Source organism: Zootoca vivipara, chromosome 11, assembly GCF_963506605.1.
Source record: "Zootoca vivipara chromosome 11, rZooViv1.1, whole genome shotgun sequence".
Taxonomy (NCBI): Eukaryota; Metazoa; Chordata; class Lepidosauria; order Squamata; family Lacertidae; genus Zootoca; species Zootoca vivipara.
The window spans coordinates 60,866,166-60,893,331 of record NC_083286.1 but is presented as its reverse complement, the minus strand read 5'-3'; the positions used below and the strand labels follow the sequence as shown (position 1 = coordinate 60,893,331).

The 27,166-nt window shown below is 43.2% G+C and overlaps 1 protein-coding gene across 1 annotated transcript; it reads right to left on the bottom strand.

Moving 5' to 3' along the window:
* Positions 1–539: 539 nt before the first annotated feature.
* UBAP1 (ubiquitin associated protein 1) lies at positions 540–27,166 on the bottom strand. Its single transcript, XM_035100618.2, has 7 exons — positions 27,008–27,166; positions 13,095–13,135; positions 10,422–10,546; positions 7,356–8,276; positions 3,305–3,505; positions 2,439–2,540; positions 540–1,524 (listed from the first exon to the last, which is right to left on the bottom strand). The coding sequence occupies exons 2-7, from the start codon at positions 13,126–13,128 to the stop codon at positions 1,384–1,386; spliced, it is 1,524 nt and encodes a 507-aa protein (XP_034956509.1). The 5' UTR covers positions 13,129–13,135; positions 27,008–27,166; the 3' UTR covers positions 540–1,383.

The window sequence follows — 27,166 nt, the reverse complement described above, 5'->3', positions numbered from 1 at the left end:
AAAAGTTTGGTAGTGGGGTGTTGCCCCAGTTGTGTGGGACAGGCCCCAAGATTCAGGTTGCTGAAAGTGTTTCCATACTGTACTTGCTGAAGTCTATATAGTGATTTTTTTGGGGGGGGGGAGATTAGTGTAGGTATGTTCACTGGAGAGTTGGAAACATTTTTCCAAACCTGAAACTCAGATACAAGATGTTCTAGAGTTATCAGAGATTTATAACCATTCCAGATTCATTCCGTTTCTTTTCCCTACCGCTAAAGCTCTAGAGCAGGAGACCACCAGCCACATTTTAAGGTTTTATTAGTATCTCTTTCTGCAGAACCAAAATACTTAGCAATTTACTCCAAATATCAAGACTGCTTATATTTTTTTATGTATTTAGATCTTTTAACCATGTACAACATAATACACTATTGTACTATCAAAACCAAAAGTCTGATTTCTATTACTAGATGTTAATAGATTAATGATTACTATAGCAGTGTGGAAAAAAGGGAACTAATGCAGTGAATATTAAAAAGAAAGTGCTTGAAAGACAGACCTCCAATTTCACACTGTGTTTATTTTAAACTAATGGAGTAGTCGAGTTCCCAGATGGGTCTCTGCTTAAATAATAATAATAATAAAACCAACCAGTCTGGGGAGGACAGTAGAGCCAAAAGGTTCAAGTCTCTTCCTCAGACTTCAGAAACCAGCCATTGGGCAAGGGGTCCAGGTGGGGTTTCACAGCTTACCTGTTCTGAGAACTTATCTGTTCAAGCACACTAGCCAGAGCGTGTGGGCAGCCAGGGCCAAAACACCAGAAAAGGAAGCAATGCAGCTTCTCTGTATGCATAGAGGCAGTTTCAGAACCAGTGTCACACTTAAATTACACGCTAACCTTCAACCAAAGCCTCCCCCCTCCACCAAATAAAACTGAAATTCCATTGCACTAAAGGTGGACTTGTGTTAATCTTGACCAAGGGTCAAATGTTTTCAGTAGAAGCAGACGCACAAATGAAAGCAGCTTCAAGGAGCCAAAGCATTGTTCGTTTCAGAGCCAGGCTGAGTCCAGTGCAAGACGTGGGATGGGGAGAAATACAACTAGCCTGGTCTGACTATGTACAACTCCAGTCAAAATTCTCCGTGGCCGAGCCAAAAAAAGGAAACTTAGGAAAAGGACACTTAAACTTTAATCGAAGAACGTGGGCTGGGGTCTCTCCGCTGGGAATAGCACCCTGGAGTGATGCGTGCCCACAGAGCTGCTCCCCCAGCTCTCTCGGCATCTGGGAAAGGCAGGATCCTTGCGGTGCTGTCCTCCTTCCAATGCCTGCAGGGAGAGCCACATGATGGCGGCGGCAAAGGGTCTGGTGAGCAGGGCAATGTCTGTGCTCCTTCCCACACTCTTCAACTGGCTCCTGCTCGGGTCATTAGATCTTCCAGTGCATTGTTCTGGTCATTGTTGTGTAATAATAAAACCTCTTTAATGTCTTTCAATTCAAATCCCATTTCTTTAAATTTACTCATTAGCTGGAGAAGTTCTGTTGTCTATGAAAAAGAAAGAAAAAGGAAGAGGACATCTGTAAGAGCATGCTAGGAAGAGACCCCCATCTGGAAGGAAGATTACTTATATCCTACTGAGCATCTCTGGATCAGTCTTCCATGATTAAAGAGTAGCCACGGAAAAGTAGAGCCCCATGCAAGAACTTCCAAGACATGACATTTAAGAATTTGCATCCAAGCAATTAAAAGACACTTAAGAATACAATTAATTAAGAGCCAGACGGATCTCCTAGGTTAGACAGTTCTTAACAACCTGGGCATTACACAGCTAAGATAAATTTATATGAAGCCAGTGGATACCATCTGAACCAAATGAAACCACTATTGGAGATGATCCAGTGATTGGAGGTATCAATGGGTTGGAAGAGGGTGACAAACTGAAGCTGCATCCTAACAAGACCGAAGCACTCCTGGTGGGTGGTTCTCATATCCAAGAATTGGGGTGTGATGCCTGTTGATTGAGTCTTAATCCCTCATATGGAACAGAACTATGGTCTGGTGTACTCCTGGATCCAGCGCTGTCACACTTAAGACCCAGGTGGTGGGAAGTGGTTATTATCAGTTCCAGCTAGAGCACAAGGTACACCTGTTTCTGAAATGGGGAACAGGATTTCTACCGTGGTGCTCCTTTCCTCAGATGTTGTCATGCAAGGCACCAGACCCTAGCTCCACCCTGAGCCTGGGATGAAGCTGGCGGGGAGCCGAAGGATGATTACAACGAAAGAGTCACAAGTGCAAGACAACTGTTCCTGATATTCAGAATACAAGCCAGAGGATTTGACAGTCACTACAGTCAAAGACCAGCACCAGTAAGATTAGCAAGCCAAGCACGCATGATTAAGCTGAATCACGGGAGTGGTTCTACAGCACCACTGTACATCCAGCAGCCGAAAACTCACCTTCTCCTCTGAACACTGATACATTTCAAGAGCAGCTTCTACAAGGAGTGGATCAAAGCCCTTCTCACAGAGCTGCCCATGGACAAACAGGTAGTCAAGGACCTACAAGGAGGAACAGGACAGAAAGGAACTGAGGCAGTTGCTCCGCAAGCCTGATCCCACTAACAACCCTTTTCTAACAATTATCTGAAGCTTATCGGGTGTTTCTGTCACTGGATCTTAGTGACAGGTTATCCACATGAAAAGCTAAAGGAGGGAGAAGCTGCACAAACAAACCTGCTTGGGCCATGCAAAATCACACCTGCACTGATATTTTTTTAGTACAAAGAGATGGCGCTATACCAGGTCAGACCACTGCTCCATCTAGCCCAGGAGAATCTACTCTGACTGACAGCAGCTCCCCAAGGATTTAGATAACAGGGTTTTTTTTACCAATCTCTGGCACCCACGTTCCTTTGGCTTGAAATGCTAAACCTGGGACCTTCTACAAGCAAAACATGAGCTTTACCACTGAGTTATGATGCCCTCTCTCAGTCTCCACAATTCAGAGATTGTTTTAAGTCCAATTGGCTACAAAGAACACATCACAGACATAATGAAAGCAAACTAATATGGCCATAGTCTTAAGGTCTGAAATATTTTGTGGCTAGCTGTTGCCCCAAGCACCCCCTTCCCTTGCCTGAGCACCATAGGTTCTTGGGCCCAGTATTACCAAGATGTATAGGATGCAAGACTCTACAACCCACATCCTTTCAGACATTGTAGAGCATCTACCATTCAAAACCCAAACTAAGGCCAAAGTTGGCTTTCATCCAGTCTCACTTCCTTTTCCTGGCTTGCTTAAGCAGGGAAAAGATTCCTCTTACCTGTTCTATGTTCTGGCCCTTCTTCTTCATTGCTTTCAGGACATCCTCGTAGGAATAGCCCATGTTGACAACAGTTTCAACACACTGCCGCTCACTAGAGGAAAGGGCCTGCAGCATGTTGACATACGTGGAGCCGCCAGGCCGTTTTGCACAGCTGGTGGTATTGGGCACTTGAGACGTCAGGAAACTTTGGTGAGTTACCTAGTTGAACAAGAGGGAAACAAACCTCTTTCAGGAAGAGAGAGAAACTGGGATGCTGCAGTCTCAATGTAAGTCAGTGCAGAAGTCTTTCCTATAAACCCTTAAGAACCATTGGACAATAATAGAATGTGATTGATCTGTGGTCAAGCCCCTCCTCTGTGGGCAAAATAATAGTCAAGAGCTCAAGAACAAAAGGTGGAGAGTTATAGGTACTGTATATTCCTGCATATAAGACTACTTTTTAACCCAGGAAAATCTTCTCAAAAGTCGGGGGTCGTCTTATATGCCGGGTCATATTTCTTATATGGTGAGTATATCCCAAACTCTATAGTTTAACTCGAAAAGTTGAGGGTCGTCTTATACACCCAGTCGTCTAATACAATAAGTACTTTTGGGCTCCATGCACAGCTCCTCCAAGAACCACATGAAAGCCTCAGAGGTTCCTCCAGGTCTAAAGCTAATCTTGGCCTGGCTAATAACTGGACAGGAAGCCACAGCAAGACTCATTACCTCAGAAAAAAGTGAGCCCAAGAAAGACAGCCCCTCCCGGCAACATTTGATTTCATATCCTCGCCAAACCAGAATGACAAGTGCATGGCAAACAAGTCCCTGTTGGTGGCTAGAACAGAATGATATATACTGCTACAAAGGATAAAGCCAGCCACCCCTTCCCCCTACAGCAGCCTGTTGCATTTCCATGCAGGCCAGAGAAAGGAAGCTCCTTTTTTTCCATGCCAAGCACAGAAGCCAAGCGAGCTGGCTTCCCTCCTTCTCCAGCCCACTCGCTTGCTGCTATGGAATTCCTTGTGATCAAGTACTTGCATACAAGGCTGCTTTGTGTTAACTTTAAGACACAATCTAATTCCAAGCAGGGCTGTGCAATATTGGTTTTCAGTATCGCAATATATCACCAGTTGAATATCGTGATATATCGATATATCAAGAAGAGTTTGGATTTGGATTTGATATCCCGCTTTATCACTACCCGAAGGAGTCTCAAAGCGGCTAACAATCTCCTTTCCCCTCCTCCCCCACAACAGACACCCTGTGAGGTGGGTGGGGCTGAGAGACTTCAGAGAAGTGTGACTAGCCCAAGGTCACCCAGCAGCTGCATGTGGAGGAGCGGAGATGATATCTGGAATAAGGAAGGAACTACACAGAGGCAAACAGGACAATGTCCTGGCAACTGCTACTACTTAGGGATCTAAAATGGATAAATAATTATACCAATCACTACACAGTTTCATCAGCAGGCAAGCCAAAATGCATCCAAACAGGACTCATGGTTTTGGGCTTGGATACCAAATTGTGGTATTCAGAGTATGGCGATGAGTCATAGTGAATACAAATAATCTGGGTTTGCCAGCAGGCCTGCTTGGCGGCAGAAGCAGTGGTGGCAGAAACAGTGGTGACCTCGCAGGCCTTGCCGTGCGATGTGTCAGCATTAGGAGAGACAACCTGCAAGGCCTCGTGGCAGCAGCGGGAGGCGGCTTCAGTTGCAGTGGTGGTGACTGATAATATCGTCATTTATCTGTTTTAGACCCCTAAGTAGTAGCAGTTACCAGAACATAGTCCTGTTCGCCTCTGCATAGTTCCACCCTTATTTCAGACATTGTGATAGACTGCAATGTTCAGCTGATGCTAAGAGCCCACACACACATTGCAATTCACAATGTATTGCCAGGTCAAATATTATGAAACAGTTATCACAATGTGAACTTCAAACCGGTTTTGGACGATATATTGATATATCGCCCAGTCCTATTTCCAAGTATGTTCTAGTTGCAGAGCAACTAGTTGGAACGTATTGTTTTCAAAATGGGAGCCTATCGATAAATTGCATTGCTCTTTTTAATCCTTTGCTATTAAAAGTCAACTTTCTTGAAATCAATTCATCCTTGAATGACAGCATTTGGGAGGGATCCCTGTTTAGTCTGCCAATGTAAAACAAAAAAATCTAATGAGCTGGCCTATTTACCATTTACCTGCCAGGAAACCCATAAAAAAGTAGTAAGCATACCTAGAAGAACTAACCTGGGAACACATTTATGGAGACCAAGTACTCTCCCAACCTGACTGTCTTGTTTCAAGATTTCCCTAAAGGCAAACACAGTTCAGCATAAACTAGACAAAGCCCCTGTATAGCTAGGCATACTGCCAGCTTTTGCCATGCCAGCAAGACAGGCAGAATCAATTACACGCTAGAGATAAGCAGCTGGAGAAAAAGCAGGTCCTGCAAAAAGGAGGATTCCCTTTAAAGGGATTTCCTAAAACAAAACCCAGAGGAAAGTAACAACTAAGGCAAGAACAAGCAAGAGACTCTGCTGCAGGGAAAGTTACAAATGTACTCTCATACCTGCATGGCCAGAACTCACATTTCAGAGACTCATCATAGGAAGAAGCCATGTAAAAATAACTTCCAGGATGCGCAATAGGATTATGCTTAATCCACACAGGCCAAGAATCAGGATAATCTCTACTGGGAAATATACTCAAGTCACTACAACATTTCAGCTTGCTCTGCAAATGCTAACAATGCCCTCTCCAAGGGGCCGAGGTTTTTTTGTTTTTGTTTTTACATGAAAAGAAGTCTTGTGGCACCTTAAGGCCTAACCAATTTTATTATGGTATAATAAGTTTTCGTATGCTAGAACCAACTTCATATTGAAAAGGGCCCTAGCCCACAACAGCTTGATTGAATCATGCATGACCATGTATACGTGTGATGCCAGGGAATAAAAAAATAGATTCAAACCAGAAAACGGCATGAAAGAGCTTGCAAGGGCACCCTTCCCAGAGCCCAAAGAGGACTTCGGTAAGGGCGGAGGAACTCCCAAGGAGACCTGCGGCACAGTGGGGCGCTTTAAAGGCTGCTCAGCCTCCCTGCCTAGCAGCTGACACATGCATGGGAGCAGCAGCTGCTTTTCTGCATGTCCTCCAACCAGCCCCAGAGCTTCAACTCTGGTTGAAGAGAGAGTTGTGGAGTGAGAGAGCTGGAGAGCAGGAACAGACAGGTGTTAGAGGCTTTTAAAAGGATGCTACCCACTGACTCAATTTTCACTTATGCATACGGGGCCCTGGAATGTAACCCCTGCATAACCGGGGGGGGGGGGCCTGTATTTTAGGCTTTAAAGATGCCCAGCTTCCTAGAAATTAGTTTCCATCGCACACCCTGGTACAGACTGCATAGCCATCCACAGGGAAAGCCATGGAATGCACCAGATTGTACATTCAGCCACACTGCCAACTAAATCTGAACCAGAGCAACCCTCACTAGCTTGTTCTGCAAAAATACTATGCTAGCCAAGCAGTATCAATGGCAGAACAGCTGCTATGGAGGGAAGGGGTGCACACTTGCTTTCATAATAATAATAATAATAATAATAATAATAATAATAATAATAATAATAATAATAATAATAATAATTTATTATTTATACCCCGCCCATCTGGCCGGGTTCCCCCAGCCACTCTGGGCGGCTTCCAACAAAACAGAAATTCTAAAATACAGAAATCCATCAAACATTAAAAGCTTCCCTAAACAGGGCTGCCTTCATGAATTTATTATGTATTGTATTCATATACTGCCCTTCATCCTAAGATCACAGGGCAGTTTACAGTATAAAAACACAAAAATACTGAACATAAGGCCATCTGTAGGCATTAGGTGCAGGAAGGAAGACTTGCCGTAGACCCCCATGCAATACAACGCATCGATCACCCTAACAGCAACAGAATGGCAACAAGGCATCTAAATGTGATTTGGGTTATTTTAGCCAGCTGCGGCCCAACCCAGCCTTTCCCTCCCCTGCCCACATCAAGCAACATTTTCAGTTGCGCAGGAACTTACCACCGTGGCTGTGGTGAGCACTGGAATTTCATCTGTACATGCTACTGAGCTGGGTAGGGAAGGCAGTCTGGATGTGGGGGGCAACGTCTGTGCCTCTGGGCCACCGTCCACGCTGAGGTCAGAAAGCCCTGCCACATGATGCCCATTCAGTTCGCTGGCTTTGCTCTGCAACGAGCTGAGGAGAGTGCCGTTGCGAAGGCAGGCTGGGCCGGGGAACGTGCTTGCCAGCTTTGCTGCCTGCAAGTCGCCCTCGTCCGAGTCAAGCTTCGGGAAGGAGAGCGACTTGATATTGCTCACCGACGTCACGGGTGAGAGGGACACTTTGGAAGACAGGGACATCTTTTCACAACCCCCCAGCTGCGGTAAAGCGATAAGACCATTTGGTTTGTGAAGGGGCTTGAGGTCCAAACTGGCCCTTTCCAAGGACGCCAAGACCTCCTGGTCTTGTAATACAGACTCGGGTGCTACTTTGGGCAAGCTATTGTCTAGAAGTTGGGCCATGATTGGCCCCGGAGTACCAACATGGAGCTGCAGAATGTTCTTCAGCTCCTCTCTATCGTCGAGTGTTTTTAATTCCAGTTTGTCAAAGGGGTCTTCCTCGCACTCGAAATCTGCTGGGTTGAAATCAGCCTTCGCATGGGGTGGACTCAGAACTTTCTGCTTTGCGGTGCTGCTGTTGGCAGGGGTAGGAATGAGGATGTAGTTGTGATGCAGGCTAGCAATGATGGGGTTCATGGGAGGCGGCACAGCGTTCTCTGGGCAGCCGCTATCCGGGAAGCCTGCTTGCTTCTGCTCCTCGAAGGTTGCTTTTTTATTTGCTAGGGCCTCCTCAGCCCTCTGCTCAGCCTCTTGCTGGGCAGCCTGAATTCGTTTAATGTTCTCAGCCCACTCAATAGTCCTCTTTTCCAAGGAGAAGTCATACTGGGGGGAGAGGAAAACACAAAACAAGGTAAGAAAGAGCTGCAGGAACTGGAAAACACATCTTCTCCAAAGCTTACTTTGGAAATCAACCCCTGCCAAATTAGGAATGGAACTACTGAGGAACCAATAGTTCCAATTTCAAGAACCTTTTCAGAAGGATACTGTGAGCAATGATGCCAAAGGCTGCTGAGACACTAAGGAGAATTAGCAATGTCACACACTCTAATGACATGGCTAAGTGTATAAGCAATTTGGGACCTACTACCAACCCGAGGATGAACACTCCAGTTTGTCCCCCCAAAATTTTAGCCTATGCTAACATGGCAGCTTGGTCAGGGTGGGAGAGAAGAATCACCACAGTTGCCCGTACCTGTTACGGGCTGTGAGATGTCAAGATACGTTGCACAGAACGAAGAGCCAACGTGAAGCACAGAAGAGTGAAAGTGTACCAGATACAGAAGTGCTTCTGCGCCTTCATTATACTGCTTTTGGAGGATGCTGAAAGGGCACCTCTTTACACTTGAGGTTTATGTTCTTAGGACCTACAACATTTCATTTATATACCAAATAAATATCCCATGGGGGTGTACAACGTTAAAAACAAATTACAGAACATCTATGAATGATAAATACATATATATAAAGCATACTGACAGACAGCCCAATGTTTAATGTTGTGCTTTTAATGCTGTAATCTGCCTTGTGGCCTTAGGATGAAGGGCGGAAAACAAACAAACAAACAGATACTAGGGTGATGACTGCTGTTTCCAGGAACTCTTCTTGTTGTGGGACTTTTATGGGTGAGCTGAGAATTTGTTTCAACCCTGGGTGAGAACCCAGAGGCTGAGAGGAAGAGTGTGTCAGAAGGAAAAGGAACTGATATTGATTTATATATGTATTAGCAACTATATTAGTGTAATATTTTATATGCAACTATGTATTTCTGTAATATTTTGTCAAGCTGTTTGTTGTTTCTTCTGCTTGTTCACCACTTAGATATATTTTTAATATATTAAATGGCACAGAAATTAAATAATCTAATCAAACCGAATATTATACGCCACATACTGGAAGAAAAGCCAAAACCCAACTAAAATAGAATTAATTATGAGATTATGGGGACAAGTGGGAATGATTAAACTATAGCAATGTTAGGAGAAAAGGAGGGGGGTGATAAAGAAGTGCTAAGTAACTGGAACCTTGTGGTCAAACATATTAAGGAAAAAATAAGAGCAGCTGGGATCAGCAGAGATTTTCTTCACTTGTGCATTTACATGATAAAGGTGAGGCCCAGATGAAGCAGGACCATTTTGCAGTACTCTGGTTGCCAGTAAATGCAAATTTTTATTCATTATAATCATAATGAATTATACTCAATATTGTATACTTCTTTTATTAAATATTAACCAAATATTAAGTTATTAAATAGAAATAATTCCCTCTTTTTAAAACCTTCTTCTACTCCACGATTTATTTATTTTTTAAACCTAGGGGATCTTTCAGAGTTGTCCGTTCCAAATGACCTGAAATTGCTGTTTGCTTCTTGAGAGCATGTAAGGATTTATTTTTTAAAAAAATATACAGAAATAATAAGGCAGACTCCCCCTGTGTTACTGGATAACATTCACCAGGAACAGGATTAAAACCCTTAAATGTATTATCTTAAGAGTATGCAAAGGTTAAGTGAGGCCAATATCAACCAGCTGTGAAGACAAAGCCTTTTCTAGCAACTTTTAGAACACCCTTAAATCAAGCAAGGGAAGCGGTTCTTCTTCCTTATCTTCAATAATAATTTTCTGCTGTTGGTTAACAAAGGTGGATGTTGCATTGATGACTTGAGCTTGCTTCAGAACCTACTTCTCCTTATTTGGCTTTGAGATGGATTAAAGCAGGCACAGGGCAGGTGTTGACAAACTTCCCAAATCTATTTTAAGGGAACCAGAAGCAATCGTTTCAGTGCAGTTAACAAAAGAGGGGCCTGCTTTAGTTGTTCAGAGTGAAACACTTTTAATCATGGATAGTAGGTTAATGCAGAATAATCTGTTATCTAAAAGCACAGTCCTGAGTATGCTTATGCAGAAGGAAGCCTCCACAAGTTGTAGACGACTTTCTATTGCAACCCTGTACAAAACAAGCAAGTCTTACCTGGGCTTCCCTTACAAGCTGTGGAGAGTCAGGCAAACAGAAGCCAATGGGCAAGCCAACTTTGGCTGGTGCTCTGAACTTGTCTCCTATCTTGAACGGGACGTCATCGAGGTAACTGAAGGACCCTAAAGAGAGGGAATGAAACACATCAGTGACTTTGCATTTGTCAGTCAATACAACCCCATTTTGTCCATCTAGGCCAAATCCCCAGTAACAGCAAGCCTTTAAAAGTCTGAAACCAACAGACAAGCAAATGACTGTCGGGGGTTATATTCAATTCAAATGTGACACAGTGTATGGCTCTGCAAAAGCCTTCCAAAAACTGCTTCATCCTAATTTCCCTGAACACTGATAAAAATAACCACACTAGCAGTTTTAGTTAGAAATCGCCTTCTATTTTTATGCTTGAAAGTTCATGTTTTATAGTATTAGGCACCTATATAATAGTCAGCAGCAGATGCCTTCAGTTAAGCAGCCTCCATAGATGGGAGATGGGCTTAATGGGGTTCCCAGGCACCTTGAGCTCACACACCTGCTTCCAACAGCTGCTGGCATCCCAAGCCTATTTTTCATATTGCTGCACTGTCCAATATTATCAGGCAGGGAAGGGAAAGTTCATGGTATTATGCAAGCAAGAAGAGCCAACAGGAACCAAAGGGGAGAGCAACAGATTCAGGGGATCAGCTTGGAAGGTGCATGCATGTTGGATATATTTGCACCAAGCCGGACCATTGGTCCATCTGGGCCCCATCCTGTCTACTCTCTGAGAGCACCTGCTTCCCAATTCAAAGTCCAAGTCTGAAATAACAAAAACAAGATGCTCTGAGCATCTTGGAATCTCCCATACCGGCTGCTATCTAAGTAGCCAGTGTAACCCTGCATAAACTCGCATGCGGGAGAACCAACACAAGAGTCATCTTCCCCACAGCCATGCAGCCACTCAATATCTTCAGTGTGCACTGCTCAGTATTCTGCACTTACACTGTATGCCTTGGTCATACAGTGTTATGGAAAACAGAGGAGGGAGGCACAGAAAACAAAGAGAATGCAAAAAAAGGAGAAAGCTAGGTCTCAAAGGCTTAAACAAATAATGCTTATTGCTGGGGGGGGGGACGCTTCAGAACTGAAATACCTTCTTGGACAAAGGAGCAACATTTGCGTAAAGACTTCCCAAAACACCTATCTGGCGCTGTAGACACTTCACTACAATGAACAATAATAGTTCCTCCTTTCTACTTCTACTTGGTCAGTTACACCACACCCCTTTTATACATAGTGACCACCTTAGTACAGATTCTTTTTATGTGCAAAAGAGGCCACCTGAGACAGTCCTGAACAAATATGACGCATCTAGGTGACAATGCACAACTGGTGAAGAAGTCCCCGAAATAAAAGGCATGTGTGCCATATTCCTTCTTCTCAGGATGTTTCCAGTTACAGTCGTCCCCCACCAATGAATTTTCCCTTGGCAGAGCTGACACAGGATGGCAATCACAGGAGTCCCACAGCTCATAAGTCCAGTTTCTGCATAGATTAGTGGTAGAACATGTGCTTTGCTCGCAGAAGAAGACCCCATGTTCAATCTCAGTAATTTAAAAGGGTCTCGGGTAATCGGACAGATTAAAATCAGCAAACAAATTGTGGCAGAAGAACAGAAGAGTGAATGGATTTGCGGTTCTAATATGCTAGCGGATTTGATCACTCACACCTGGTATTAGGCAAAGTACAGACATTAGTCGGGGAGGGAGAAGGTGTGTGTTTGCACTGAAGGGGGAAATATTTATCTCAGCGAATGCTTAGTGCATTGTACAAGTAGGACAAAAGAAGATATCTGTGCCGTTCAGCTTGCAGTCTTCTTTTTGTATGCAGAGTCACAGCTTGAACTATCCAGAGCCGTGCTTGCTGCAAAGCTCTCTTATGTCATAATTAGCTTCCTTTAGGTGAAAATTTTGTATTGTCAACTTGGAATCACATCGGGGGTGGGGGGGGAGGCACTGTTCAGCAAGAGCCACAGGGTAGAAAACCACAACAAGGGCTATGTGTCTACGCACAACCATCACCCCTCCCCCACCAAGTGGAGCACAGCCTGTTTTTCTCCTCTGCCTTCCAACCTGCTACATTTTCTTCTTCCAGGTTAAGGCTGCCCATTAAAGACTAGCTTAATTGCTTATCTGAAGATGGCTTATTTTTAGGTTGACCCCTGACCAGACTGAACCTACTATTGTCAGGTCCCTAGTCAAAAGGGAATGCCTTCGAGTCAATACTACTATTTTGGGGACCAGAGATCCTCACCAAATCTCAGGTTACAGATCTCAACTCTGTTATAAGTAGGGGTGACCCAGGAAAGGGCCTTGTTTGCTGTGGTGCCAAACTTCTGGAACTCACCCCCTGTGGAGCTGAATTGTCACCATCAGTTATCATTACAGTGCCCAGTTAAACTTTATTTTTCAAGATCTATTTGTTGGCACAGTTTCATTTTCAACATTCTGTACACCACTTTGGGACACCGTGTACCTGAAAAGTTCTGTGTAAATGCTTAAAAACAACGAAGCTAGCTATTCCATGAATACCTTCACATTATTTCTTATCCAAATGCTTAGAAACACCCTAACCTATCTTTAGAAAGGCAGCCTCCCCTTGCCACACCTGAAACAAAAGACACATTTCACTTACCATGAAAGTCGGACCTTGACTTCGGAGCAGCCATTTAGAATCTGAAAGACATTTTGAAACAGCATTAGTGACCTTGCATCATCACACCTCCAACACATACTCTCCATCCAGTGGAGTCATCCTGTAAATATTAGTTCAGCTTTTTTAATGTGACAGGTAACACAACCTTCTTTATCAACAGAGTCCCCTGTGTTCTACACACCTAAGATCTGGCACAAAAATTTAGATCCTACTTATCATAGTTTTTGTTTTTTTAAAAAATGTGCAGAAGGGTTATGAGAATCAGAAACAAAATTGAGGAGAGGGCCTTATGTGGGCGGGAATGTGCCTCCTTTGGCCACTGGAAGTTTCGTGAAAAAACTTGCCACTGTGACTGCTCAGATTGCTATTACTCCATTCCCTACTACAGTCCTCTCCAAACTCTGCACCAAAAATATTGCGATCCCAATTATACTATTTGTGCATGCATGTTAGCATAACTTTTAGTGTACAATCAGGAAATCCACAGCTTCTCCAGAAGAAATGACTGCAAGAAACCATGAAGTGTTAGTTTATCAAGACCCCCCCAATCTATACCCAACAGCCCTTTCCCCTGCACAACCTCTACGCCACAAACTGTCAAATGTCAGTATCAATTATCAGCAAAGCAAGGGTAGGTCTGTTGCCCCTTCAACAATCTAACGTCCAAGGGTATACAAACATACTCGTTCCACAACACAGCTTACACCTGGCAGACAGAAGGAAACTTCAAGCCTAAAGGCTTCACTTTCAGTATGATCAGAATCTGCAAGTCTGGATGCTACTGATCTAATCTTACAGAGGTGCTGGGTATTCCAAAAGTGTTTCCACACATGCACATCTCTCTAACTCAAGGCCTGGCCTTACCTGGAGGAGATCCTGTTGCAACAAAACTGCTCCTATTCTTTACCAGCAACAGAAAACCTCAGGCAGTGGCACTTTCACTTAAAGACAATCCAAGGTACAGTACCGTATTCTGAAGAGTATTTTCGACATGGACACGGCAACACCCTCCTCCCCCAAATTACCTGAGGCATAACTAAATCAAAGGATGAGTTAAGTCCCTGACATTACTGGGGCATGACACATGTTAGAACTGAACAGGGATTATGAAAAAGGAGTCTCTCTCTCAAAAAAAATGAAGGTTTTGGGACAAAGCACAACCACTTGGCTTCAGCCGAAAGAAAAATGTTAAGTCATGTGAAATTATCACTGTATTGAAATCTGTGTCAGAACAATGACACAGCATTCCTTTGGGCTTTTGTTTTCTGTGTATTACCACAAAGAAGAATATACTCTTTAGTTTTATCCTGCCATATCCTGAGTGACAAAAATGTAAACTCAAAAGACATTCACTTTTATGCAAATAAATTTTAATGCTGTAAACTGCCCTCTGATCTTTGGATGAAGGGTGGTATATACATTTAATAAATATAAATTAAAATAAATCCAGTGGACATGAAGATTTAAAAACCTGATAAACCCCAAACAAATCTACACACAATACTCTCTCTCTGGTATAAAGGACTCAACAGATTCAAGTTTGAAACAGAGTTATGTCCACACCTATTCTTACACAGTGATTCAACAGGAGACTCCTCTGAAATTAGGCAGTTCTGAATGAATCAGGACAGGGTGGGGAGCAAGTTTTCCCATTTTTCCCAAATTGCCCTGCTTATAAACCAGATCCAATTTAGTACGGACTTGGACTATAGAATACCTTTCATTGATTGTCATTCAAGTGAGAGCAAAGCTGCAAAAAATGAGCAGGGGCAATTAGTGTAATATCTGTTATTTGATTATTAATGCAAACCTCCAAAATGTATTTTGTATACATATTCTGTACTATCTTCAGTACATTTTTTAAAAAAATTTTTTTACTGCTAGTAGCTAGTAGCTACTACTGTAGCTGATGCAAATATTCTTCTTATCTGATCTTTCATTGACTGTACCTGTTATTACACACTACTGTCACAACAGCTGTACTTCATAGAACACAGACCTTAAGGTTGAGGGGGAGAAATGTTTTTTTAAAGCAGCTTGGAAAAGACGCACTGATACCTCTATTGTGACAAGTGGTGCAACTATCCATGTACCGTATATAAAAATGGAGTGCTTGCAAATCTTTCTCTCTCTGTCACATGGAACATAATGCTGTTGGAGAGCAGCAACATTTGTGAAGCATTTCCTAAGGATGCAAAATCCCTCACCATTACTCTTAGGACCCCGATTCAAAACAGAATTTTTTGACAGCCAGCGTGGTCTAGAAAGAACAGCAGCCTTCCTTAATCTGCAGCTCTCCAGATCAGGGGTCAGCAACCTTTTCAGCCGTGGGCTAGTCCACCGTCCCTCAGACCATGTGGTGGGCCAGACTATATTTTGAAAAAAATTAAAAATGAACGAATTCCTATGCCCCACAAATAACCCAGAGATGCATTCTACTCATCTAAAAACAGGCTGATTCCCGGACCGTCCGTGGGCTGGATTGAGAAGGCGATTGGGCCGCATCCAGCCCCCGGACCTTAGGTTGCCAACCCTGCTCCAGATGTTTTAGACTACAATGTGACTTCAGCATGCCTGAAGTAGATTTGTTAGGACTTAAGAACAGGTCAAGCCCTGATTTAAAAGCCCTTCCTCTGCCATGAGCTCATTGCATGACCATGGGAAAGCCCAGTTCTGTAAATGGGAGTAAATTGGCTTTATCTCATAAAGATAAACCTAATGAAAATGAACCATAGAATTTTTAATGCATAGATCTGGGGTGGCTAACCTGGTGGTACTTCTACTGAAGACTTGGGACAACAAAGATAAATCAAAAGTAGCTTTATTGTATGAAAAAGAGCATATTTAAACCTAATAAGGAGAAAGCCTGGGGTCCTTGGAGAGAAGCACCCTTCTAAGCCTTTTCTCACTTGCCACTATCCTTCTGTAACTCTTCTCTCAGTTGCATTCTTCTAGAATAGCTCCAATACAGTACAGTACTTTGTTTCCTGGTCAAAGAGGACCTAAATGGCTGAAAGAGATCTTCGGGAGAAGTGAGGCCGATAGAGAGTGGCTTTTAACCTGTAATCTGTCTGCAACTTCTCTTACCCCCACTCTGCTTTGTATGCTGGAAGCAAATTCAGGGAGAGGAATCCTGCAGTTGTTGAAGTTCTCATTTTGCCCTTAAGTACCACCTCTACATCTCTCCCTGCTCACATGCAGGCCCAAATAGGTTTGCCTCATATTTCTCTCACACATTAAATCAAGCATTTAATTTTCAGTTTCTCTGTTATACGTTTAACCTGTAATTGGATTTCGTTCAGGGAACATTAAGTCATACATTTTTATTGTCTTCATGCAACTATGCAATTCCATACTAATTACCATCTTTCACCTTCAGCCTCAATGAGGTGTATATAATAAGCCAGCCTTTATCTTTCATACTATAGCAGCTTTTGCAAATCAGTAAGAATTAAGCAGACAACACACATCATCACAAGCTAATGCACAGTTCCCTTAAATTAACCAGCCCGCTTTCCCTTAGTATTTTAATGGAAACACAAATCAGGTGCAAACAATTTACAAAATAGAGCTAAGAAGGGCTAGGATCCTGGATATCACACTATCAATAGTTGGGCCTAATAAGTAACAGTAACCCCCCAGAGGGAGATATCAGAAGGAGACACAAATGCTATGGGAGATCTGTGGCTTTCATGCCCTACTTATAAGCTTTGTAGAGGCATGATAGCTGGGTAACTGATGTTGTAAAAAAAAATACAGGACCAGATAAACATTGGGTCTCAACATATAGGGCTCTTTCATTATTGCTATACAAAGTAATTTGCATAAGCTTTTTCCCCCAAAGGGCCTAAAGATGTGGGCATCATGCGGAAGGTCATTTTGACGGCCAAAATGATGCCAATTAGTGCATGCCAATACTTTCCCTGTTCTTGCATGCCACCTCCATCCCATCCCTGTCCACTGAACATTTCCAATCTGACTGAATTGCCCAGTGTGCCATAGCCAAGGCTATAAATCCCATGCTTCATGACCACGTGCAGACAACTGGAGTTCTTAGAGAACCAAAGGGTGTGCTGTTCCAGCCACTCTTAAGTTTGCTCCACAGGAAATTTGTGACCAGAATAAGAAAAAAACACTGCAGCACAGCTGCCTCTCACATAGTAGATAAGCCCCCAAAGTTCTCAGTAGTGATATAATAACAGTATTTCCCTTAAGACTGGGGAATCAAGTACAGTACATTTGGCTACAGTAAGTGGATTTCTACTCCTAAATAAATGAAGGGTGCAAGGCAAGGCAAACAACTTGGCGTCAGGTTACCTAAATGATTTTGGCCTCTATATCATCAGATGGGGCACTGCTGAGAATGCCACATGTCTCAGAGGTGCACTTGGTTTGCACTATAAGCTGGTACAGTATTTTATTGTGGCAGCTCCAGGCCTCTGGAATCAGTTACCAGCCAAAATTAGACCAGCACCTAGCATCTTGATGTTTAGGCAGCTACTGAAGACATTTTGGTTTAAGAAGCCCTTCCCAGAAATGTGACCCAGTCATTTAGTGAAATATTAATTCTATAATTGTAGCAATGGTTTTTATTGTTCTAAAAATATATATTACTTGTAGATTATCTTATTGTACACTGTTTCAATAGCTTTGGCTATGAGACAGTTTATAAATCTGTTAAATAAAAAATAGCTCTCCTGTTGGACAAATATGATATATCCACAGTTTACTGGGATGGTCAATACAGGGACGTCCAACGCCCAGGAGGCTGTGATCTACTCAGAGGATAAAAACTGGCAGTGATCTACTCAGGGGGGGGGTTTCAGGTGGAAGTTGTTGAGCTTTTTTTAGGGAGGAAAGTCAAAGTTGTTGACCTTTTTTGGGGTTCTGGTCAAAGTTGTTGATGTCCACTACGGTAGTGACTGCAAGGATACCCAATCAAGATCAACAAAAATCTGGAACAGAAAATTTAGGGTGAGAAGTGACCACACATGAACAGCAAAGATGGTGTTGTTGTGTTTTTTTAAGGCAGCTGGAATTTTGATTTGCAATAAGGCACAACGAACCCTGCCACGGTCTTCTTGTGTTGCCCTTGTAACAAAGAGTTACATTAAAAGGTATTGCACACTTAAGACTATTCCAAGATAGTCTGCAATAATATCCATCCTCTCAATCATCGAAAGATTTTCCAGATCATTAAAAGGTACCAGTAGTTTTGCCCATTCATACAAATTACTCACAGGATGATGTTGACAGGATGTTCGCCTATCAATCCACTGCCTTCTCTTCGTACAAAAGGAACATTTGTACCTCCCCCCCCAAACCCCCAATGGTGGGGACAAGGCTCAGAGGACCAAGCAGCCTTCATCCAGGCTGATTTTCTGGCAGCTGAAGCAAGTCCAATTTTTAACACAGCACAGCTACAGGGTAGAACAGTCTTCTACCATAATAAGTAACTGCTGTCTGTCATTGGGTTCAGTAACTCATTCTCAAAGTATGTGTAACATTATTACTTTGAGAACACACACACACACACACACACACACACACACACACACACACACGGGCTACACCTAAATGGCACAAAACAATAATCCATGTAAGAAAGAATAAAGCTCAGCTGGCAGCATAAGCTGAAACTGATCCCACAACCAGTGTTGAAAACTCAAATATATTAGCTAGGCACCATATGGCTCCTTGAACCAAGTCGCCAAAATGGAATGTCTAGTTGACATTTTGATGGACTAACTAGTGATGTGAGGTGAGAATATTCTCTGCTAGAAAATTCTCCGGAGAATGTTTTCCACAAACTGTAAATGCAGGAACCAGTTTTACAACCCACATTTAAAAAATCTAGTAAATAATAAGTCAAGCTGTGATATTGCCAGTGTAAGTAATGAGTAATGTTTTTTTTTAAAAAAAAAAATCCTATTACATTACTGAGCATTGTGTCATTCACCATTGGCAGTTCTGAAATGTGAACTACAGAAAACATATTTTTTTTAGTTTTTAAAATGCTACTCATTTAATTTGATGAACATTTGAATTCATATGTATTTTAACTATATGTAATAGCCTTTTTTCTATTTTGGTGTGATCTTATTCTTAGCAATTCTATATCCTGGGACATACAGTGTGATTTTTTTTTTAACAGAAAGTAGTTTTAATGCTTTATACACTTAAATTACCTAGGCCTATACAATTATGTGTAACAGCATGTGAGGTGGCCTTGATTTAAACAGTTGGCGTTTCTATATTTTTATTTGATGCCAGTAACTGGTTTTTGCAGTGACATTCAGTGGTACAAGGTGCCATTTACCAGAGACTGACATTTCTGAAATATATGATCATATAATGATCATATATTTAATGTTAATGGCTTCTTTTTTATATGTATGCATATAGTTTTGTTTATCAAGCTGTGTTTTAGTCACCAAAACAGTTATTAAGTGTAAGAGCTATGAATTTACTTGTATCAAACCTTCACTGCATTGCCCCACTGAATAAAAGTACCGTAATACTGTAACTGTAGTTTTTGGTTGCCATCTGAACAGGTTTACCCATGAATAAACATGTATATTAACTAATTATATCATTTTCAATGCATTAAAATGAATATTCTCCTATTTTAAATGAAAATCTCTAAAATTCTCATTAATATTCTCCAAAAGATTATTCTCGAGAATTTAACATCACTAGGACTGACTGTGATCAATTATCAGTTAAACATCTGGCTAGTTGAGATGACAACCTTGAGCTAGGTTAAGAGATTTGAGAACTTAAAAAAGAAGTTACTTGATCCAGGGACAGTTCACAAAAATATTGGTCTATTCCTACTTCTTAATGGTGACATAAAATATAACTGATAGAATTCTACAGAATCTGGTATTAGTGTGTGAAAACAGTCAAGATGCAATGATCCCCAGGCATGTACCTCCAGATGGTGGAGATGTCAGGCTCAGGCACCATCCAGGCATCTTTACTTGATATATCACCCAGCCCTACCGTAGTTGCAAGTGGTCAATAGTCAGGTGCAAAATGCACCTGGCTTATTTTGAACAGTGTTAGAAACTGGGATAGAAAAGCTAGGAGCCAAATAGTTTCTGGGACCTGGGTTGTGGGTGCCAAAACAAAATTTTGAGTTGTCACGGGTGTGTGTGTGTGTGTGTCAGCAACACTTTTTATTATTTTAATAAGCATGAATTAATTCATGTAAGTGACTCTTTGTTAATATCACATTTTAACAGAAATTGTTAATTCATGTTTAATTTGGTGTTTCCAATAAAAATTCCAATTTTCAAAACACTGTACTCTTTATTGTTAAATTCCTTAACATATTGTCTATTCTTAATATATACTTCGAGGCTGCAAATCGCATAATTTCAGTAATCCTTGAGGTGCAAAAAATGGTACCCAAACTTTTTGAAGTGCTTGCAAATGGTTAATCTTTAGGGGCAAAAAGCACCTGGCGCCCTGCTCATTTCGAACCCTGCAGGATCTAGATACTGGTAATATGTGTCTTCCAAGAATGCCTGCAACTGCTCCAGCACCTTTCAACCCAGAGGGCGCAGAGCTTGTTTTTTCAGGAGCGGTTGCACCACTGCCTCTTTCAATGGAGCAGGGACCACCCCCTCACATAACCAAGTGTTAACCATCAGCCAGCCCCACTCTGCTAGATTTGATAGGCCAGGAGGCATAGAGGTCAAGAGGGCATGTGGTCAGACACATTGCCACTGCCAACCTGGCCACATCAGCTCATTGCCTAAGGTGAAAATGATTCCACAAACCGTTCTCAAGAGTGCCACTGGGTACTTCAACCGGAGCTGCAACAAGCAAAGAGTCAAGGGCTCTCTGAAGTCAAGCGACTTTATCATCAATATGTGTAGCTAGTTGGTCACGGTGGGTTTTCATGGGGCTTCAGAGGTCCCTCCCCCACACTGGGAGTCAGCAACCTCCAGACTATCCAAGGTAACTCCCCTGGCCTGCTACTAGAGAACATAATGCAAGCTGCAAAATGAACCTTTTTGCAGCCCACACTGCCACATAGGAAGCACTATTATGTGTTCTTACCAGTGTTCGGCTGACTTCAGAGCGAGACTTGCGCCATTTAATAATCTTTTAATCAATGTGTACCAGGTCAAGGATTTAACATCAACAAGAACACATTTTTACATCTCTGTTTCTAATGTCCTGCAACTTAATACTGCCCACATGGACAATTGGAAAGGCCCTAGCTGTCATAGTATCATGTAGATTTATACCTCCAACCCTCAACACATTTGAATTAAGTGAGCTGTGCTGAACACTAATAGACCTTCCTTTCAGGTAAACAATGTTAGGATTGAAAATGTTCAGAGTCCTTTTAATTCCTGAAGCTCTTCAACATCTTTAAAAGTAAGTATCATCCCACAGAAGAACACGTGACAGCATTTTCCCTATCTGAAAACCTCAGTCTAAATGTTTCTTTTAAAAGTTGTCACAAGACAGCACTCATGTTAACATCTGAAGTTAAAGAACACTCATGATTCAGATTAATTTTTGCTTGCTATTTATTATGCCAGCCTTAGGATGGAAGCCAAAATACTCGGCATTCCCCTAACTTTCTACAGAAGATCAAATTACAACAGCATTGCAAGCAGTGTACATTGCTTAGTTTGCAAGAATATTATGTTTGCATAAAATTGGGTGATGTTCAACTCAGTCATACTCAGAACAGACCCAGTGAAATCAACGGACTTGTCTACTCTAGGTGTGACTTAGCTGGAATCACCAAGTATGTTTCGTCCCCCTTTATCTGCATGGCTATCTTCTATAAATGCAAAGTGAAAAGTTATTCAGGCCATGAATTAATTCTTGCTGCACACATTATCATCCGGTCTAAGTGCTACCTTAGTTTTAAGAGAAGATTCATTTCTCCAATTTTAGTCAGGGCTTGAAATTAGCAGGGAGCCAGGCGCATTTTGCACCAAAAGATTCTCTATTTGTGAGCACTTCAAAAAGTCTGGGTGCCATTTTTGGAACCAGGTTGACACTCAAAGATTACTGAAATGTATGAGATTTGAAGCCTCAAGGTACCGTATATGTTAAGGATAGAAGGAGTTTAACAATAAGGAGTACAGTGGTACCTCGGTTTTATGAACACAATTGGTTCCAGAAGTCTGTTCATAAACCGAAGCAAACTTTCCCATTTAAAGTAATGGAAAGTGGATTAATTCGTTCTAGAGGATGAAAAAAACCCCTAAAGCAGCAATTTAATGGAGCGCTTCCGTGGTTGCAGCCCAGTCGCGGAAGCGCTCCCCGGCCTTTGGGAGGCATCAGAACGAAGTCCCGGCTCTGATGCCTTCGCGGAGGCTGAGGCTTCGCTCCGATGCCTTCGCGGAGGCCGGGGAGCGCTTCCGTGGCTGCAACCCAGTCGTGGAAGCGCTCCCCGGCCTCCCCGAAGGCATCGGAACGAAGTCCTGGCTCCGATGCCTTCGCAGAGGCTGGGGCTTCGCTCCGATGCCTTCGCGGAGGCCGGGGAGCGCTTCCGTGGCTGCAGCCCAGTCGCGGAAGCGCTCCCCGGCCTCTGGGAGGCATCTGAACCAAGGCCCGGCCTCCCCGAAGGTATCGGGCGCTCTGGTGTCTTCGGGGAGGTTTGGCCTTCGCTCCGATGCCTTCAGGGAGGCCGGGCCTTCGCTCCGGGCCTCCAGGAGCCATCAGAGCAAAGGCCCGGCCTCCCCGAAGGCATCGGGCGCTCAGTAGGCCTCGGGCACCTTGGTTAACGAACTTCCGGGTTAGGAGTGTTCGTAAACCGAGGTGTTCGTAAACCGAGGTACCACTGTAGAGTGTTTTGAAAGCTGAAGTATGTTACAATGTTACCATTGACACTTTTGTGTCAATGCAAAAGTGAATTGCATATTAACTCATGCTTATCAAAATAATAAATGAAGTGTTGCAGACCCCCAGAGTGGGGGCTAAATATCCTGTTTTGGCACCCATAACCCAGGTCCCAGAAGCCATTTGGCTCCCAGCTTTTCTATAGCAGTTTCTAACACTGACTTTACTATTCTCCAAATAACCATAGTTTGGAAAGCTAGTGTGTACTAGTGTTTACAATGTTGGACTAGGATTCAGAGCACAAGGTTCAAATCACTATTCAGCCTTACAGCTCACTGTGGGACCTTAAGCAAGTCACTCTTTGTCTAATCTACCTCAGAGTTGTTGGGAGGACAAAATGGAGAGAGCACGTACCATGTAAGTCAGCATGAGGTCTCTGGAAAGAGATGTAATATAACAGAAATAACAAATCAATTAAATATACTGTACATATATAGCCTGTTAATATAATATGTTAATTGTGCCAAACAAAGTCCCATTCATCATCACCTCTGCTAATTTTTTTAAAGGTTATGTCTGAAGGACTGGCAAGGAACCCATGAGAAGACATCATGCCAAATGAAGTAACTGTGACTCAGTAAGAGGAAGTTGCAGCTGCACACTAATTAACGGTGTCATCACCTACAGAGTTCCCCACCTCAGGCAAACTCAAAAATTAAAATAAAAGAACAGAGCCTATTATAGTCAATCAGAGCACAGCATTCCTCACCTGAATTCTCTTGTCTTTTAATTTTAAATCTTGTTCTTTGCGGGAGCTCACGATAGCACACATGCCACCCAAAAGTTATGCTCACAACAGCTACCGTATGTGAGGTACCGGTAGGTATGGCTGAGAGCATATGACTTGCCCAGGTCCTCTCAATGGATTTGAAACTGGGTTTTCCCAGTTCTAGCCCAACACTTTAACCACTACACTGTTTCACTGATAATGGACATTGATTAGAAAACAGTTACAATATTTACTTCCGCTGGGATCCATGTCTCTCACAGTACGTGTGTGTTTTGAGTTGACTGGAATCCACCCCAGGCCAGAAAAAGGCCTTTCCAGTCAGAATACCAAGCAAACACAACTGACAAAACTACCTACAGAGAACAGTGAAAGCATTATTCTAGTCCAAAGACAAAACGGAAAGGATGAAAGCCTGCAACAGTGTATTGAGAAAGATGGTGACCTATGTTCCCAATTCTGAAGCGAGTGGAAAATACTGTAGTAGTATTAGTTACAGCACAGTCCCATACAGTACATGTTTTACATGGAGACCTCATGTTAAACTGGGCTTATTCCTAAGCATGTATTAAAAATGTGCTGCTAGGCTCTACTCAAGATATAGGGGGATCATTGGAGGATTAAAGTTGGAGAATATCACATACAAAACAAAGTTTCCCATTGTTTCAGAGACAGGAGCAAGGTTTCCAATAAATAAAGTGACCCAAGAGATTTTTCACATGTGAAGCTACTCTACATGGGATGTTTGAGAAGAGGATTCCACATTAAAATGGCAGAATGCTTATATACTTTGGGATCTGACCAGTCAATAATGAGATTTTTTTCCTCAAGACACACAAGCTCTGTAAATCCAACACCAACAAAGTTAGGTAGTGATATCCCTCCACCCCTTCAAGCAGCCAGAAGCATATACTGCTAAATACACATACAGTATTTGCTTTGAACAAATCAGCCAAAAATTTATTACCTGTCAAATGATGCAGTTCCTCACTTCAAGAGAAATGAATATTTTGAAATACTGGTACTCTACATTAAACAGTGACAGCGCTGTGTTCCACACAGTCAAGTCAATTCAGCCATTAAGCTCAGCAAAGGGAAGGAGCAAGACTTGAACTCTCTACCTAAAGGAAATGTAGTTGGGCTAAAACACTGGTCTAAGGCTCTAAGCTATTTGGAAGAAGGCAGGATATATATGACAAATATATCTCCATAAAATAAACATCTCCTCTGTTGGGCAACCTTAGTCACCTGCTCTACAGTCTGCTCTGAGAACGGTAATCTCTACAATATCCTTACAAAGTACACCCTCATTATCTCCCTCAAAATGCAAGTCAGAGGCCAATGAGTTGTTTCCTTTAAACTACTTATCAAGAACAGGGAACTTCTGTTGCTGTTTGCATTGCAACAGCCAATGAATGACATTTAAACAGAGCTTACACTGTTCAAAGCACTCAAAATACATTATCTTTTTCCAGAACTGGAATATGCTAGTCACCAAGATGAGTCTGAGCTACAAATCAGGAAATCACTGGTTTGCTTGTATATCACTCTGCCACAAACACAGAAGGGCACCTTACAGAAGCAACTGTCACTCAAGTTGTTCCAACTCACACAACCAAGAGCTGGTAGGTCCCGCTTACCTTAAGGACTGCTCTAAAGATCAGAGCAGGATAGTGCAACATGAAGGCCTCTGACTAATCAGGAGAATTTCATTCCTTACAACAGCCCTGTGAAGTAGATTGAACCCTACAATTCCCATCCGTCAGCCAAAGGAACATGAGTCACCTATTGCTATTCAAGAAGGAATGCCAGCCTGGACGGAATGGAACACAAATGCATACAACTTTGCTTTGGCCTTGAAAAACTGATCCCCCCCAGTGATCGACTTTTCACCTCACCCTCCCCACACACTCCTTAACTGGCCTCTTTCCTATTCCTATTATATGGGTGGGGGGATTGTTGGTTTGTTGTGCTTCATCTTGTATTTCTATGCTGTGAACCGCCCTGAGACCTACAGATGAAGAGCAGTATACAGTGGAACCTCGGTTTATGAACACCTCGGTTTATGAATTTTCGGTTTATGAACGCCGCGGACCCATCTGGAACGGATTAATTCACTTTCCATTACTTTTAATGGGAAAGTTCGCTTCAGTTTATGAACGCTTCAGTTTATGAACAGACTTCTGGAACCAATTACACCCATGTTTCAGTTTATGAACGCTTCAGTTTAAGTACTTTGCGGACCCGTCTGGAACGGATTAATCCACTTTTCATTACTTTCAATGGGAAAGTTCGCTTCAGTTTATGAACGGTTACTCCGCGGACCGTCTGGAACGGATTAATCCACTTTCCATTACTTTCAATGGGAAAGTTCGCTTCAGTTTATGAACGCTTCAGTTTATGAACAGACTTCCGGAACCAATTGTGTTCATAAACCGAGGTACCACTGTACAAGTACAATAATAAACAAAATTCTGCGACCACTGTTGCCAGAAGAGGACCCAGTCGCTCCCTCTTTAGCCAACTGAAGGCAACAACCGCCAGAAAGGCGGGACATAAACACACACACACACACAGAGAGAGAGCTTTTTTCTGGGAGGCCGCAGGGCTACGCATATTTCAAAACATTGTGTGAATCTTTGTACTTTTGTAGAAAATGATGATTTCCTTGAGTCAAAATGAAAGTACTGTACCCCCTAAACATTTTGGGGGGGTGAAGCACTGTTTGTGTGTGTGAGTATCTATATATCTAAATGTAAACCTATATAGCTAGCTAGTTAGAGGCACTGAGCGTCAGTGAAGGCCACCTGAGGATGACAAACCGGGCCGCGAGGGTGCAGTTGGGGCCGCAGGCGTTCAGACTCCAGGGGCGGGGAGGGAGGGGGCAGCGATCTTGATGTCGGCCGGAACCCGAACTCAAGACCTTCCAGGCCAGGAGGGCTCTCGCGACCACCGAGCTCTCTCTCCCGCTCACCCTGGGGAACGCAGAAGCGAAGCCCCCGAGTCCCTGCCAGGGATAAAGGTTCGCCCAAGGGGCGCAGCGAAGGGAGCCTGGGCTCATCCCCACCTGCTTAAGCAGACCCGGGAAGGGGGGGGTCTTTCCCTTCCCCAACCCCGCCCGCCAAAGCGCGGCTGCGCAGAAGGACGCGCGCGCACACACACACCCCTCAGCGGCGAGGAGAGGCGCGTCGCCCCAACGACACTCGCCCCCTACCTGAGGGGCGACCTCCACCGCTGCCGCCGCCGCCGCCGCTTTCGCTCTCCCCGCCCCCGCCTCCGGCCTACTCACCCCGGATAACGGCTGCTGCGGCTGCTACTCGTACTCGTCACGCTCGCCCGCGGCTCTGCCAACTACAAGTCCCCGCCGGCCGCGGCCGCGACGACGACGACAACGAGCCGCCTCCCCTCTCCGTACCCGCCTCGGCAACAGCGCGACGCCATCTTGTCA